This window comes from Microtus oregoni, unplaced genomic scaffold (genome assembly GCF_018167655.1).
Source record: "Microtus oregoni isolate MIOR12 unplaced genomic scaffold, Mior012 000045F_ref0000178, whole genome shotgun sequence".
Classification (NCBI taxonomy): domain Eukaryota; kingdom Metazoa; phylum Chordata; class Mammalia; order Rodentia; family Cricetidae; genus Microtus; species Microtus oregoni.
Genome location: NW_024543219.1, coordinates 7,434,502 through 7,451,201, shown reverse-complemented (window position 1 = coordinate 7,451,201; position 16,700 = coordinate 7,434,502). Strand labels below are relative to the sequence as shown.

General features: G+C 47.6%; 1 protein-coding gene across 3 annotated transcripts; it reads right to left on the bottom strand.

Annotated features, from left to right (window-relative positions):
- Positions 1-7,160: 7,160 nt before the first annotated feature.
- On the bottom strand, positions 7,161-15,535 carry Ngdn (neuroguidin). Of its 3 annotated transcripts, XM_041634051.1 has the most exons (11): positions 15,440-15,535; positions 14,846-14,905; positions 13,882-13,953; positions 9,840-9,977; positions 9,515-9,599; positions 9,350-9,402; positions 9,062-9,185; positions 8,804-8,972; positions 7,964-8,120; positions 7,799-7,856; positions 7,161-7,277 (listed from the first exon to the last, which is right to left on the bottom strand). In XM_041634051.1, exons 1-11 carry the CDS (start codon positions 15,449-15,451, stop codon positions 7,258-7,260), a joined length of 948 nt encoding a protein of 315 aa, XP_041489985.1. In that variant the 5' UTR covers positions 15,452-15,535; the 3' UTR covers positions 7,161-7,257. The 3 variants fall into 3 exon arrangements, with proteins under 3 accessions (XP_041489985.1, XP_041489986.1, XP_041489984.1); XM_041634052.1 differs by lacking the exons at positions 14,846-14,905; positions 15,440-15,535 and adding an exon at positions 10,080-10,344 and having other exon boundaries at positions 13,882-13,925; XM_041634050.1 differs by lacking the exons at positions 13,882-13,953; positions 14,846-14,905; positions 15,440-15,535 and adding exons at positions 10,080-10,344; positions 11,892-11,914.
- Between the last annotated feature and the right edge of the window lie 1,165 nt (positions 15,536-16,700).

The following is a 16,700-nucleotide window of genomic DNA, read 5'->3' as shown; positions in this document are numbered from 1 at the left end:
CCTTTAATTCCAGCACTCAGGAGGCAAAGGTAGGCAGAGGCAGGTGGATCTCTGTGAGTTCAAGGCTAGCATGATCTACATAGCAACTAGGCTGGCAAGAGCAACAAAGTGAATCCGAGAGGGGGGGAGGGGAGAGAGGAGAGAGAAGACAGGGATCTCTGATACAGGAGACTACAATGCCAACTTAGAGTATCCAAATAGAACAAGAGAAGTTGGGGCAGCTGGGGAAGACCTGGATCAGTATACCGGAGGAAGGTGGGACTGGCAGGAAGTGAGAAGAGCCCAGAACTTCTAAGGCTCAAATAATAAAAGCAAGCACGTGGTGCTCTAACACCTCCATGCACTATAGATCTTCCCCATGCCGTGGCTTCCGGCCTTTCTTCTTAGTTCAGCACACAGCTTGGACTCACACGTGTGAAAGCAGAAGCAGTCTTTCTAGAACTGCCACCCAAACTAAGAAGGACTTCCTCTCACCATCACAGGAAAAGACCACAGGAATTGCTGTGGGCAATTCCTAGGGCTTGCACAAAGACAGTACTGTCCAAGGAGTGACTAGGAGGCTGTTGGTTCACAATGGAAGATCTGATAAGAAGAAAATTAGCCATCTGAGAAACTGGATAGCTTTATAATAAACAACAGCTGTCTGAGCTGAGGCGTTTAGGGTACTAGCCAATGAGAGTTGTCCAGATAGGAAGATGAGGAAGAGCTGGATTGATAGTCTGATGAGTTTGGGGTGTACTCTGGGAAAGTAGAACAATAGAGAGCTGAATGGGGGGGGGGCACATAAATTCAGCTGAGCAAGGGAGAGATATGGACTAGGAAAAGCAGACTGCAGGAGTGGCCACGTCATTCAGCCAGGTTCATACCGGGCAGAGATCAAAGAGCCAGGCGCCCATCCTTCGGGTTGTCATGGCTTCCCTATCAGGCGCCTTCTGAGGACTCCAAAGTTCAGCAACCGGATGTTCCTGAGGCCACACTGGCTTTAGAGCCTAGAATCTCTCCAGTTTTACAGAATGGATAACAAACCCAAAATTACAGCCGTCCTAAACAACCCAAATTCAAAGGTTCTGAATGAAAAGGCCCTTAATATCTTAATTCTTTTAAAACATTATCATTACCATGTGTACGGTGTGTGTGCAGAGGTGTGCACACGCCACAGCACACACGTGAAGGTAAAAGGACAACTCTGTAAAGTCAGTTCCGTCCTTCTACCTGAAAGGCTCAACCTCGAGCTATCAGGGTTACAAGCCAAGTCCTTTCTAACTGGGCCACCTTGCTGGCCTGTATCTGAATCCTATTTCCCTTCCCTCATCATCTGGAACCTAATTCTGTATACCTGGGACTTTCTGCCAGTTAAAACGTCCACTACCCACATCCAGGAACTGCATACATCTGGAAGGGGACCTGTCCTCCCTCCTCTCATCCATTTCTCACACAGAGTCATGATTTTCTCAACCTAATCTTCAGGGCTGACCCCTTGGCTTCCCTCCCCTGTACTCTCCTAAGCCATTCTCCTCTATAGCTCCCTCACAATAGGAGAGCCGTCTGTAGGATGCCCTGGGCCTCAGAGATAAGAAGAAATAGAGGTGAGGTGGAGTGTAGATTGCAGATTAGGGGAGTGAGATGGGATGGGGCTCCTGCAGCCAGACGGAAAGAGGACAGAGAAAGCCAGCGGCTGAGTGGGGCGGGGGGGAGTAGAAGATGGCACGGGGGGGGGGGGGGCAAGGACAGAGAAAGCCAGCGGCTGAGTGGGGGGAGGGTAAGAAGATGGCACTGTGGGGGGACTGAGTGGGGGAGGGTAAGAAGATGGCACTGTGGGGGGACTGAGTGGGGGAGGGTAAGAAGATGGCACTGTGGGGGGACTGAGTGGGGGAGGGTAAGAAGATGGCACTGTGGGGGGACTGAGTGGGGGAGGGTAAGAAGATGGCACTGTGGGGGGACTGAGTGGGGGAGGGTAAGAAGATGGCACTGTGGGGGGACTGAGTGGGGGAGGGTAAGAAGATGGCACTGTGGGGGGGCGTACAAAATTAATTTAAGGAAGAGAACAGTAAAGGAGACGTTGGTAGAATAACAATCAGGCAGTAGAGGGCTGGGGGGACTACTGGTGAAAGGGAGGATACCGGGGAGGAGGGCCTTGCTGGCGGAGCAACAGTAGCGCCACCTATGGGTCCAGTGGAGGTTTACGATAGCAACAAAGAGGCCCCCTACCTGGACACAGGAGTCTGGGCGCAGGTGGGGAGAGGAAACAAACTGTGTGTACCTCTCGTGGGAAGAGAGAGGCTGGAGAGGCGACCAAGGGAAAGGAGAGAACTGATTTCCCCATCCCAGGGAGATTTCCCTCTCAGAAAGCAGGTGGTTGAAAGAGAAAGATCTAAAAGGGGCCGGATGCCAACTACGGCAAACACGTGTCTGATTCTCCCTTCACTGGCTGGCCAAAGGGTCTTATCTGTGTTCCCAAGTAAGTCCCTTTCCTCACTGGACAGCGAAGAACACAGCTCCCTCCCTGGGCAATGGATACCCCTCACTCAGCTGCCCCCCTCCTCCCTCCCCAACCCAGCATTGCCTTGAAGCTCTCAACCACCATTAGAAAGCCCCAGGGAGCCACCAAGCTGAGAAGAGGAAAGGAAGGGTTCCCCCACCCACCAGTAGGAAAAACCAAGGTGGAGGACAGGGAGAGATGGGAGAGAGAGGGAGCAAAGCTGTACGGTGTTGGGGGGAGGCGGGGGGGGGGGGTTGGGATCAGCAGTATTTGTTGTGCTTCCAGCGAGGAAGGAGCCGTCGTCACATTTTTAATAATAATAAATACATGAAGACAGATTTGCCAGCACTGCTCTGGCTCCTTGGGAAGGGTGGGGGAGGGGAACCAATGCAGCTGCAGCAAAGACCAATATCTTCCCCTCCCCTCCCCCATTAGACAGATTCCACACTGCAGCGGTCTCCCCTCCCCCTCCAACTGCAGTCCTCCACAGCCCACCCTTCCCACCGTCCCTTCACACAGCTCCCCCGCCCTCTCCCTCCCTCCCTTCCCCACGCTACTCTATCCTTTCGGCTCTGGTCCTCATTTACGACAGCCTCATCCCAGCGTGGGGGAAACCCGAACACCCACATCTTAGACCTGCTCCCCTAATCCCAACGCCCAGGCCTTTCCTACCCTTTACTAGCTGGATCCAGTTCTCTCCCCACACAACACCCCCCAGAAGTCACCCAGCCTCTTTCAGCATTTCCTGGACCTTACTGTAAGGGACTGCTTTCCTCTCCATTTTTATTTCAATGTGACTTCCTTTATCACATCCTTAAATATAAGGGCTATCAAATTTGCTTGTCTTTCAGGGGTGTCAGGGCCTCAGGACTCAGCGACCACTGCCACCTATTGACCCAAATTTGTTCAAGATGGGCCTTTAATACACTTCTCACAGGGCATCAATAGCTTAAACATGCAAAGGCATGGCTCTTGGGGCTTTTCCGAGACCCTCGGAACAATGAGATCAAAGGAACACAAAAGCAAGACTGGGCAGGGAGCCAGCGCAAGCCTTTCTGCACGCGCAGGCAGTGAGAAGGCCAAGCAATGAGAACAGCCTTGTCTCCTCAAGGACCTGTAAGGGAAGTAGGGGTAGAATTTTTCTCAGGCAATGGTAAAAATATTGTGCATAACAATAGAAATGATGTTAGCTCTGAGCAAAAGGGTGGCATTTATTTCACTAGCCCTTCATCGCATTGGCAGGAATCTGGTATTTACAGGGCAAACCGATCGCAGGGACATTTGAGACTGCCTCATGTCTCATTCAATCTGTAGCAGTCAAAAGTGGAGATGAGGAGACACGGTGCTGAAGGATAACCTACCCCGTGCCATTCTAAGGCTTAGTTTTGTGCCTTCCGGCCCCAAGGCAAGGGATGGGGGGCAGCTTGAGCTCTCCGCGGTGCTGAAACCTGGTCCACCGCAACCTGATCATCCCTTCCTTATCTGACAAAGTTCATTTTCCAAAGAAGGTAACCTTTGATAGCTATTTCCCCAAAGCTCCATAAATCCCTAACAAACGAAGATCTGGAGGAAAAAATGGTATTTTTGTCAAACTCTCTTTTTCCCCTACTCCCTAAGATGAAAAAACTAAGGGAGAAGCTACATTAGCTTGTCAGGTTAAAAAAAAGAAAAAGAATTCAGCCTGAACAGAAAATGGAAATACAGAACACAAGTGACTAGAACAGGCCTAGACCTTGCAGCTCTGATCCTTAATTCTGTGGTTCCACTACGTTAACAGCGGCTCTCAAACTGTTCCATGAGGACTAACGGATCCTGGGCTCCTCCCAAAGCTAGGGAAAGCAGGCTCTAGCAGTAAGGAGGATGCTTCTTCTCCACCACAGTAAAATTAACCCCACTTAGGTGGTTTACATGGACATCTACATAAAATCCTGTCAAACGACATAATCTAATGATGCTGATACAAATATCCTCAGGAAAAGATGCCAAAAAATTGTTGAAAGTCTTTTCCAGTAGTGCCAAAAGGCCAGAAAGAACATCCGGGAACTAAAGACTCATTTAGAATAACTATAAGGCCCACAGAGACTGAGGTTTGCTCTGTTTACTGACTGGTATACCAAGAAGGCCCAGAGTACACAGGCTGTAGTCTCTGAAGGAAAAGACCTCTAGCAGAAATGGGGCAATAAGTAATCTTACATTTTAACAAATTAGAAACAGCAGCCAAGCATGGTGCTGCTCGCCTATAATCCCAGCACTAAAGAGGTGAAGGCTCAAGGTTGTCCTCAACAGTAACAAAATCAAGGCCAGCATAGACCATCTTGGGATCCTGTCCCCAAAGAGCACAATTAGAGTTCACCGATTATCAGATGTGACGGCTCTAACCAAAGCATCTTTGTTATGTCACATGGAACCCCGCGGTATTAGGGACAAAACGGGGGTCTTGTATATATGCTGAACAAGTGCTGTACCATCTCCGAGTTAAAGCCAGGCCTGGCTGTTTCCCAGGCTGGCTTTGAACTCACTATTTAGTGCAGGCAGACCTTATTCTCGCATTCCTTCTGCCCTTGCCTCCTTCCTGCAAGTCTAGACACACAGGCATACGCCACCTCATCTGGCTTCCAAAGCATACCTTAGCTAACCTGTCTAGGTTGTTCAGCAAGAAAGGCACAAGCTCTAAATCTGCTCTTGTGTCTCTTTGCTTAGACTCGCTTGAGCAAATATTAGTATAAGGTCTCAGAACACACAGGCTCCCTCCGACTAGCCAGGAACTAAGCTGCCCCAGAAGCTAGCCATCCAGGGGTAAGCCACAAAAACTCAGGACTCCTTGATATACAGGGAATCTTAAAAGATTCAGGTTTGTATATTTTTAATTGCTTGCATATGGTGTGTGCACACATGTGCACACCGGAGACCAAATGTGCTCTGTTCTGCTCTGTGACCCTGCACACTACTCCTCTGAAGTCTATTGGACCTGGAGCTAAACTGGCAGTCAGCAGGCCTCATCCATCCTCCCATCTCTGCCTGCCAGTGCTGGGGAGCTTACTGGTGTGCACAGCCATACCTAACTTATTTTTATTACTTTTCAAATTCTATGGGGAGAGGACACGGGCCTGTGAAGCTTGGAGAACAATTTTTAGGAGTCAGTTCAGTTCTCCTCTGGGTCCCAGGGATAAAGTTCAGGTCATTAGGAACCCACTAAGCCTTCTTGCCAGCCCCTAATCCCTGACTTTTTTTTGTGGGTGTTGGGGTCTTGAAGTCAAGTTCATGCCCACATAGCATGTTTTTTTACCCAACGAGCCATCTCCCCAGTTTCCTCCCCACCCCCAACACTGGGGGTTAAACCTAGAGTTTCTTCAATATAATTGCTCTACCACTGAGGTGTAGCCCTAGGACTCAAGCATACTTTCATTCCTAGCTTAGAAAAACCAAGGACCAAGATATTAAGTCATATGACCATGATACAGGGAATAGAGTAACCATCGATCTAGTCTATTAATTTCTACAGCTTGTAGTCGGCTGATTCTTGCCTCAATCAGGACGACCAGGAGAGATCTGAATTCAAGCCAGGCAATGGTGATGCACGCCTTTAATTCCAGCACTAAGGAGACAGAAGTAGAGGATCGCTGTGAGTTCAAGGTCACCCGGGGCTACATGAGTTTGAATCTGTGTAAAAAAGAAAGAGCTCCAACAAAGGTGATACCAGCACTTGGGATCACTGAGTCTAACCTGGTCTACAGAGTAGGTTCCAGAACAGCCAAGGCTACATACAGAAACCCTGTCTCAAAGAACAAAACACACACACACAAAAGAAAAAAATTCATTAAAGTTTTAGTGATGTAATGACCCAAATTATATTCCTACCCACGATGCCTGTCATGAAAAGCAGAGACTAATATCAGATGTTCCTGAGACCCGGTCTTTAAAACTCCAGTAAATTAGATCTATAGACCCAGCTTCTCACTTTAAATGTTTGCTTACGTCACTCAAGGTTTCCGGAAGCTCCCACCGAGAGCACAGATCTGAGCCCAAGATGGGCTTGGCTCCAGGTCCTGCACGTTATTCATTCTCCTGGATGTCACACTAGGAATTCTGTTCCCTACTCGCTGACATTCTTCTGCAAAGGGCTGGACTTTCCTGACCCAGGTAAACTGAGGAAGGAGAGGCAAAGACTAGACCACAAGACTACACGGACTCTTCATCCACCACTTCAGCTACAAATTCATTCCAGAACTGACCAAAGATCAGCTCTTCTGGGCATGACATTTTATAAAGAAGCATTCATAAAAATGGGACAAGTAGAAGACCTACCTCTTGCTGACACAGCCAACCTACATGGTCTTTCAGTTTATCAAGCAACCACTGCTTTCCTGAGCCACTAATGCCACCTGGTGGCCAAGATGGATAGAGCAATAAAACCTAAAACTAATGTTACTTTAGAATTCTAGACCTATCAAATTGTGCAGGAAGGTGGGCAACAGGGGTTAGGGAGAGCTGATTGTGGTATTCTACCGCTGTTTTTGTAAAATAATTAGTTCCCCGTTTCTAGAAAAAAATATACCACCAAAGGAAGCAAAGCAAACTTCTCCAACGTCCCCAGAACATGTTTGCTTTTCTGCGGCCACTCACTGAACGCACCCACACCCAGCAATTCCCGTCATACAACGCATAGCAAAGAGGGCTTTGATTTATAAGTAAACGCCATTTTATTTAGTAAAGATCTTCCCACACTTCCAAGGTCATTTGCATATGGCGGAGCACCCAGATGAGAGTGCAGAAGCGCGTCACCGGCGCCTCCGGAAACCTGAAATGGAAGGAGAACCGTGAATGACAAGGGATGGCTGGAGCACTGAAGGCCAGCAAAGGGGCAGCACTGTCCATCTGTCTAGGACCCACAGCAGGAATACAGTTAAGGCGAGCAGTCCCTTCACGTCCCTCCACCCCACCCCAGACAGGGTTTCTGTGTAGCCCTGGCTGTGCTGGAACTCACTCTGTAGATCAGGCTGGCCTCAAACCCTGCCTCTGCCTCCCAAGTGCTGGGATTAAAGGTGTGCACCACCACTGCCCAGCCAGGTGATGTTTTACAAGTCTATTTACAGACACCTGGACGTGAGCTGTGGGGTCACAGAAGTGTAATCCAGAGACAGAGACCCTTGCGAGGGACACAGATTTCAAGATTGGGAAAATAAATAAATAAAAGCCCACCTAGCGAGAGTAATGACTAGTATGGAAGAAATAGGAGAGACCCGAGATGGCAGTTCCTGAGAGGTGGGATTCCAGCTCAGACTTCCCATCCAGGCAGCTAACTCTGAGTGGCTCACTGACCTTTCTTCTTTCGGCCTTTCTTCAGCATCTTCTTGCGCTTTTTAGCAGGACCCTGGCTCTGGAGATAAGCGGAGTGAAGAAATGGTAGTTTTTCAGCACCAGTCCCTCTCAACCTCATTGCACAAAGCCCCACAGCTGCCTGCCACCACCGGGCCCCAGTCTCACCTCGTCAAGATGGGGGGCCCCTTCTGTCAAAGCACTGATGTCACTGAAGTGTGTGAGGGAGTGAAGCTGCGTACTCATAACACTTGCTCGCTTTCGCCGTCCTTTCTCGCGCTTGCTCACACTTAAACGCACCATCATGCTCTCTTCATAGTTAATCCTGCCAGAAAGAGTTTCCAGAAGGTTCACACGAGGATAACTTGGGTCCCAGTATCTACCCATTCTCACTTCGAGTCCTCAGGACATTCACAGATAATACAGTATTTAGCTAAGGAGGAGTGTGGCATGCTTAGTACCAAACTTCTCACGGATCCTCCCGCGGCCCTAGGGATTAACCTATGGTCCAACCACACAATGACTTACCAGGGAAAATCCTCACAGCCTCCCTGAAAGGGCTCTACTGTAGAAACCATCGGCTACAAAGACGCTACCCACTCGAAGCTAAGGAGCCTGCATTCAGGTTAGTTGTTTTTCTATTGTTTTCCTAAATGTACAGAAGACTTCAGTACCAACACAAAACCTGCCTTTTCTATCGCAAGGTAAGAACTATGACTGATGACGACAGCGGCCTATTAAAGCCCTACCGTGAGAATGAACATATTCTTCACTATACGGCATTTGCTGGGGCCTATGCAGGCAGTGGGAAACGAAACGATTTTAATAATTAAAACAAAACCAGCTTTTCCCCAGCTCTTATTTGTGCTTCAAAGTCATCAATCTTCAACCGCCACCACGGGCTTCACTCCACTTTCTATGCCAACCACCACCACAGGCTCTCACTCCACTTTCTATGTGTGCCCCTGGGCCAGACTTGAAAGAACTCCCAACTGCCGGAGCTCAGACCTGTGCTGATCCTCCTGACTCTGGCGAGTGGCATGGGGGTGCCGGGAGTCTCGGATTTCCTCGGGGGCGTCTGAGTACTGCTCCTTCAGCTCGCGGATCACAGAGCTGCTCAGCGCTCGCCGCTTCGCCCGGTCCAGGCGTTTTTGCTCCCGCTCTGCTTCTGTTTCATCTGAGACAAGAGTCCACAAGGGTTATTCTCGAGTCAGCACAGGAAACAAACAAAACTCCCACCAGGGAGGCCATGGCCACAACTCATACCATAATGCACTGGGACCAGGCGCGGTGGGACGTATTTCTTGGATGAGCCCTTCACAGATTTCTTCCCTGAAGCCTCGGACTCGCCCTCCTCTGCGCCATCGTTCTCTTCATCCTCAGAGCTCAACTACAAAAGAAGAAGGGAAACGTTTCTACAAACCAGAAGTTTTAATCAGACAAGTGAGAAGAAAAGGTCACCGCTGGAGCACCCCCTAAGAAGACGGAACCATGAACAAGGGAAAGGAGACCAGGGTCACCACAGGGCTAATCTCAGGAGGACGCAAACCTTACCTTGCTTATCATATTGCTGGGATGGGGCTTAAATCGAAGTGGGTCACTTTCGCCTGAAAGAAGAAGAGTTGGTAAGACCTGGAACTACATAATGACCCCACCCCTTAGACGGCTGCCCACTTACTGAGATAATGATCCCACCCTTTAGATGGCCCGCCCACTTACTGAGGCTGCCTGTCACAGCAGTCTTAACCAGTTTGTCAATCTGATACTTCAGTTTTTGGTCCAAGGGGCGAAGTTTTTCTAAAACCTACAATATGGTAAAGATTATATTTGTAAAGATTTACATATTCTCCCCTAAATGAGGCACACACCAAGGTCCATCTGTTGTTCCAGAAAAGGCAATGAAAACACTCACAAGGTGGAGCAAATGCAGACAAGAGCACCCTTCCCTTAGTTAAACAGGAGAACACTCACTTACGTGAGCTCGACAGTGACAGCCCTGGAGCAGGGCTTAGAAATGAGACTCAAATATGCAAAAGGCTCATACCGTGCGGATTTCCACCAGCCTCAAAACTGCGGGATGCCCCTGCAGAGATCCTCCCGAGGCTTTGTCCAGGATGAGGTGGCTGAGATCCATTAGGTACATGAGCAGCAGCTGGTCTTTCACTTCCAAGAAGCTCAGACCCTAACTCAAACACAACAGGAAGAGGCAGATTCTTAGTTTCAACCACAGAATCAGGAGGAGCACACCGGGCAAATATTAGGATAATATTTTTCCAAGCCCAACCTTTTCCCAATTAGTCCACGTAAGTATGTGAAATGTGTTCCCTCTCATCTGCAGTTTCTGGGTCACCCCGGGAGCTGCAGTCCAAATGCTGGGTGAGTATAGGCTCATGCCTATAGCGCAGCGCGTAGGAAGTTGAAGCATGACCGCCACAAGTTCAAAGGCAGTCAGAGCTATCAAGAATCCATTCCACGTATCCCAGGCTTGATGTGGGAGTCCCCTCTGTACGCCGTGAATAACACTGGTCAATAGAGAAGCCTCTTTGGGCCTTTCGCAGGGCAGAACAGGGCAAGGCAGGAATTCCAAACAGATAGAGGAGGAGAGAAGAGGGGGTGTCAAAGAGACGCCATGTAGCTGAAGGAGACAGATGCCCAGAAACCTTACTAGAAAACTACAAGCCTTGTGGTAAAATACATAATAATGGAAATGAGTTAATTTAAGATATAAGAGCTAGCTAGCAATATGCTTAAGTGACTGGCCAAGCAGTGTTTTAATTAATACATTATTAATTGATTAATTAATTAATGTGTGATTATTTCAGGTCTCTGACAACCCCAGGCTGGCTTGGAGCTCTGTGTGTAGCCAATGATGACCCTGAAATCATGAGCCCCCTGCTTCAGCCCCCAAGTGCTGGGAAGGTGTTTGAGCCACCACACCCACTACAACTCATGCTCTGAATTGTGTATTGCTCTACCATGGCAATGAAGTCTTGTGCCACCTTCCCCCATCCCTAGCACATGAATCCACAATGCAAAAATCCAGAAAGAGTGGGGGTGGAGGGTGCACAAGCCTTTAATCCCAGCACTTGAGAAGGCAAGGACAGGTGGGTCTTTGAGTTCGAGGCCACCCTGCTCTACAGGGCAAGTTCCAGGACAGCCAGAGCTACACAGAGAAATCCTGTCTTGAAAAACCAAAACAAACCCCCAAAACAAAACAAAAAAACAAAAAGAAAAATACACCAAGCTCATACCCTATGTTATCCCAAAATGGTAATTATACCGCTTTAAAAATTTTTTGGGGGGTGGGGGGGACTGGAGAGGTGGCTCAGCAGTTGGGTTAAGAGCACTGGCTGCAGCCGGGCGGTGGTGGCGCACGCCTTTAATCCCAGCACTTGGGAGGCAGAGGCAGGCGGATCTCTGTGAGTTCGAGACCAGCCTGGTCTACAAGAGCTAGTTCCAGGACAGGCTCCAAAACCACAGAGAAACCCTGTCTCGAAAAACCAAAAAAAAAAAAAAAAAGGCTTTGTATGGGGCTGGAGAGATGGCTCAGTGGTTAAGAGCATTGCCTGCTCTTCCAAAGGTCCTGAGTTCAATTCCCAGCAATCACATGGTGGTTCACAACCATCTGTAATAAGGTCTGGTGCCCTCTTCTGGCCTTCGACATACACACAGATAGACTACTGTATACATAATAATAAATAAATATTTAAAAAAAAAAGAGCACTGGCTGCACTTCCAGAGGACCTGGGTTTAATTCCCAGCACCCGCATGGCTGCTCAAACTGTCTGTATCTCCAGCTGCAGGGGATCAGACAACACCACACAGACATACATGCAGGCAAAACACAAATGCACACAAAGTGAAAATAAACAAATCATTAAAATATTTTTCTTTTTTTGTGCTAAATTATGTATCTTCCAAAGCTCCCCATATTAAAAGTAGGTGAGAGGGTGGGAAGCCGTAGTCAGCAGCAGAGTACTTATCTAGAATGTGGAACAATTCAAAATCTCTAATCCTAAATGTTTTATATTTACAGTTAAAAAAAAAGCAAACATTGATTTTCCAACAAAATATAGTAATATGGACAAGCACTTACCCTTGCATAGAAATGATAATGACAGTGCAAAGCCTGGGAAAATTTACTTCTGACAGGTTAAATGCTTTACCAAAATTACATAGCAAGAGTAGACATGTTTGTCATATTCAGTGTAATCAAATATTGGTTAAGTCACTTGGAACTTGAGACTGCATTTTCCTCATAAGTAAATAAATAACAGTATTTCTGTCCAGCCCTAAGAAAAATTTTGAAACACAAATAAGATAACATGAAAGTATTCTATAACCTGTAAGGAACTTTATAAATGTACTGATCATAAAAGCTAAGTTAATACAAATAAACATATACTGAAGTATGCTAGAAGCCTAGCTAGCACCAAAACACAGCAAAGAATCGTACCAGGAAAAGACAGGTGAGAACACGAACTGGGTTCTTCTAAGCACCGGCACCACAGCGAGACCCTATCAAGAGCCCAAACAAAGCAGACAGCGCACCTGCCCAGTTCAAGCATGTAAAAACGTTGAGCATCACCCTCTGCTGACACCGATAAAGTACTATAAAATTCTGATTTCTTCCTCTTGAAATTTTAATTTGAAAACCAGCTATTTCACTGCACATCAGGGACCTTACAACCCTAGCATTTGAAAGGCAGAAGGTCATGAGTTCAAAGCCAGCCTGTGTTTCATAGCAAGGTCCTGCCTAAACAAATGGATGCTTGCAATGGTAGAGACCAGAAGCAGACACACTGTTCTTCCTAACATTTATGCCAATGATAAATTTTAATTTACAAACCTAGAGTAAGAGAGTAACAATAACTAGCAATATTGATAATTGTTAACCCTGTATTAAACATAGTTATTTACAACTTAAGAGGTGCTAGGTGATGACGGCACACACCTTTAAGCCCAGCACTTGGTAGAGAGAGGCAGGCAGATCTTTGTGACTTCAAGGCCAGCCTAGTCACAAGAGCTAGTTCCAGGACAGGCTCCAAAGCTAAAGTAAAACCCTGCCTCGAAAATCCAAAATAAATAAATAAATCTTAAGAGGTGTAACTGAAATTTTACACTTATATTTTCAGACTGCAGTGAATTTCATATAACTGAAATCACAGAAAGTGACACTGGGGACGTCTGTATACAAAGCCATCATGCCCCAGTCAATCATCTAATAGTACAAGAAACAAAAGAGCTGGAGAGATGGCTCAGCGGTTAAGAGCATTGCCTACTCTTCCAAAGGTCCTAAGTTCAATTCCTAGCAACCACATGGTGGCTCACAACCATCTGTAGTAAGGTCTGTTGCCCTCTTCTGGCCTTTAGGCATACATGTAGACAGAATATTGTATACATAATAAAAAAAATAAATATTAAAAAAAAAAGAAACAAAAGAGCAACTCCTCAGTTGTCCTACACGGCTCCCCAGAGTGACTACTCCAGTCTTACTTCTTACCACCCCCCGCCTCCCCTTCTCTCTCTCTCTCTCTCTCTCTCTCACACACACATTCTATGTATGTCCATCTACAAAACCATTTACTCCCCAGAACACTGCAATCGTGAGTACCCCTGACTCATATTTATCCTTCAAAACCCTGCTACTCTGAGACACCCTTTTGGACTCTGCTTGGCTGGCACATCCCTGCTAATGGCTTCTGTAAAATGATGCCACACTCACACCTGGCCCTCTGCTGTGCATCCGTACACGCATGGAAACCACACATTACTCCTCTTGTATGAAGTCCTAACACTCAGGACACATGCCACACAACAAATCTTCAGAAAAAAAACAAAACAAAACAAAACAAAAAAAACACCGAGCACATATGAGGGGTACTCCCTCTTGAAGTACCTTTTTAAAAAAAGATTTGTGTGTGTGTATGTGTATGCTACATGTGTAGGGTGCCTTTGGAGGCCAAAAGACATAGGGATTTCCCTGGAGCTGGAGCTCTGAGCTACACAACTCGAGGGCTGGGAATCAGAGTGGCAAACTGTCATCCCCTGAGCCGCCGCTCCAGCCCCTCTTCAATAACTCTTACCTTCTCTGTAGAATATGCTCCAGCTTGGACTTTTTTTGTCAGGGCTTGTACCTGCGCCGTTACAGCCATTACCTGAAATTAACCAAACAAAATTCAAATCGCTGTGAAGGAAAAATGCCACCTAAACTTTATCTGAAATGTTGGTGCTCAACACAGGGTTTCTAACAGGTCCCTAAGGAAAACTTAACATTGCTTTCTACAGCTGGGAGAGGGGACTGTTTAAGAAACCAAAGGGGATGAGGAGAGAAGAAGGACAATAGTGGTGAGTGTAATCTTTTTATTAAGACAGGGCTTCTCTGTGTAGCCCTGGCTGTCTTGGAACCCACTTTACAGACCAGGCTGGCCTCGAACTCTCTGAGATCCACCTGTCTCTGCCCCTGAGTGCCGAGTTTAGAGGCGTGGGCCACACGAAGACTGAGGACTGTAATTTTGTCTGCACCAACAGAACTTACAAAACATCAAACTAGGGGCTGGAGAGATGGCTCAGTGGTTAAGAGCATTGCCTGCTCTTCCAAAGGTCCTGAGTTCAATTCCCGGCAACCACATGGTGGCTCACAACCATCTGGAATGAGGTCTGGTGCCCTCTTCTGGTCTGCAGACATACACACAGACAGAATATTGTATACATAATAAATAAATAAATATTTAAAAAAAATCAAACTATGTAAATGCATAGTAAGTGGTACTTAGAGTGATATGTCACCATTGGCAACATCTGTTTGCTTAGTGTGTGTGTGCCTGTGTGTCTTTAACAGGAGTTTGGGTATAACTTTAAAAAAAAAAATTCCTGTACTTCTCTGGGTGCAGAAATGAATTACCATGGAAGGCTTTTATTTGACACTTAACGTACTTATGTAGTATTCAAATATCTGTCCCTAAATCATCAACGTGTGTGGATCAGACATACAAAGTCATAGCTAATCCCCGAGTAATTTATTTTATTTTAAAAGGAGACACAACTCACCTGCTCCTGGAGGTTTTTCAAAAGTGTCACCGAACTCGAGACGTCTGACTCCAGCACTTCCTACAGATAGACAGGAGGAGACAGGAAAAGATGGTCAAGTTCTTACTTTAGGCGATGAGATGGCAGAACGCACTGCCTACTAAATTCCCTTCTTTTCACCAATATGTTAGAGACGTTGAGCAGTCCTTCCCGGGTACAGGCAGCCTCGGATCAAAGCCAGTCCTCCCACCACACTGCTCTTTACTGGAAGACCGGAGTTAAACCTCACGGATGCTTTATGGTACATGACCGCTATCCTAATGTTCTCGTAACATTCTCCCACCACAAAGCGGGATCCCGGCCCGCCCTGGTCAATAAAGTTCATTTTGAAGAGAGTAATTTTGTGTTAGCTTCTTTTCCGGAACCAGCCAACATGCAGCATCCACCCCGCCTCTCTCTCATCTGACTTTTAACACTGCCATGTCAGGGCGAGCACATCCCTGAGACAGTTCCCATCACCACTCTTGCACGGTGACAACGGTTCGCCTCGACCAGAAGCGGGCGAAAAGAAGCGCCCACAGTAGCTACGGGAGGATGCAGCGAGACAGAACTCACCGGGGCCGCCATCTTCGCAGGGCCCACCCTTTCCGGGGCCGAACTTCCTGGGCGCTAACGTGAGTTCATAAATTTGATAGACAACCACTGCTTGTAAATTTGAGCCAATGGAAATAGGAGATTTTTATTTCCGCTAAACAGACAAGCCGGACTTCATCTAACCAATGGGCTAAAGAAACTGACTAAATTCGTCAGACGCAGAGGCGAGCTAAAGGCGCCCAAGATAGGCTGGGGCAGAAGCATGTGATTCGTGGTTTACCGAGAATGATTGAAGCCACCTCCAATAAAGGTTGCGTAAATGATTGATTGGCAGCTAAAGCAACTAATGGAAAAGAGAAGTTAGCTGAGCGACCCGAGAGCTGATTGGCTCCCGGATGCCGCAGTGCCAGTCTTTGCACGGCGTTTTCCGTGTAGTACCCAGAACGGCCACTGGGTGGCGGTCTGCGGCTTTGCCCGGAGGCGGCCGCCGTTGCCCCCAGAACGCACAAGCGTACCCTTCCTGCGTCTGTGAGCGTCCTTGTAGGAGGATGAAGCCCTTTTCGTACAGGAATCGGACGGCTGGGATAGAGGAGCCCGGAGCCACGGTTCAGACTGCCGGCCGCATCTCTGGCCCGTCCTCTCCGTGTGTACGCAGGACGCTGCGCAAAGGCTGCAGTGCGCCATGCACCACTCCTTAGGGAAAACAAGACAGCTGAGCAAACGGGTCAATCTGAAAGCCTTCCTTCCTCCAGGCTCCACTAGTCCACTGCAGGAATTGGTTCAAACCCAGGCTGCGCATATTTCCTTTGTCGCCCTCATCTTTTCTCAGTATCTTCCAACACCCGCGCTCCCTCCCCTCTCAGGATAAGGTACGAGAAGGGAGGTGCTGGCCTTGCATTTTTCCGTCAAAACTGAAAAGAAGACCTCGGACTGGAAATCTAGTCTGAGGTGGGGCTGTCACCTTTAATCCCAGCTCTGTGTAGTCAAACAAATCTCCGTGGATTCGAAGCCAGTTTGGTCTACATTGTGAGGCCTTGTTCTCAATTAAACAACAACAATAACAACACAGGGCCGGAGCCCTTGCTCAATGGTTAAGAGAACATACTATTCTTGCAGAGGACCAGAGTTCCATTCCCGGCACCCACACCAGGCAGCTCACAACCACCTGGAACTCCAGTTCCAGGGGAATCTCAGACCCTTCCTTAAATACACACACACACACACACACACACACACACACACACACACACAACCTGAGCACACATAAGTGATTTTTTTTTTT

Excerpts from the sequence above, each read along its gene's own strand:
- Ngdn (XM_041634050.1), bottom strand. Across the intron at positions 9,186-9,349 it reads CCAGCAATATGATAAGCAAG|TTGAGCTCTGAGGATGAAGA; the intron begins GTAAGGTTTGCG and ends CTTCTTTTGTAG. Across the intron at positions 8,973-9,061 it reads CCTGGTCCCAGTGCATTATG|ATGAAACAGAAGCAGAGCGG; the intron begins GTATGAGTTGTG and ends CTCTTGTCTCAG.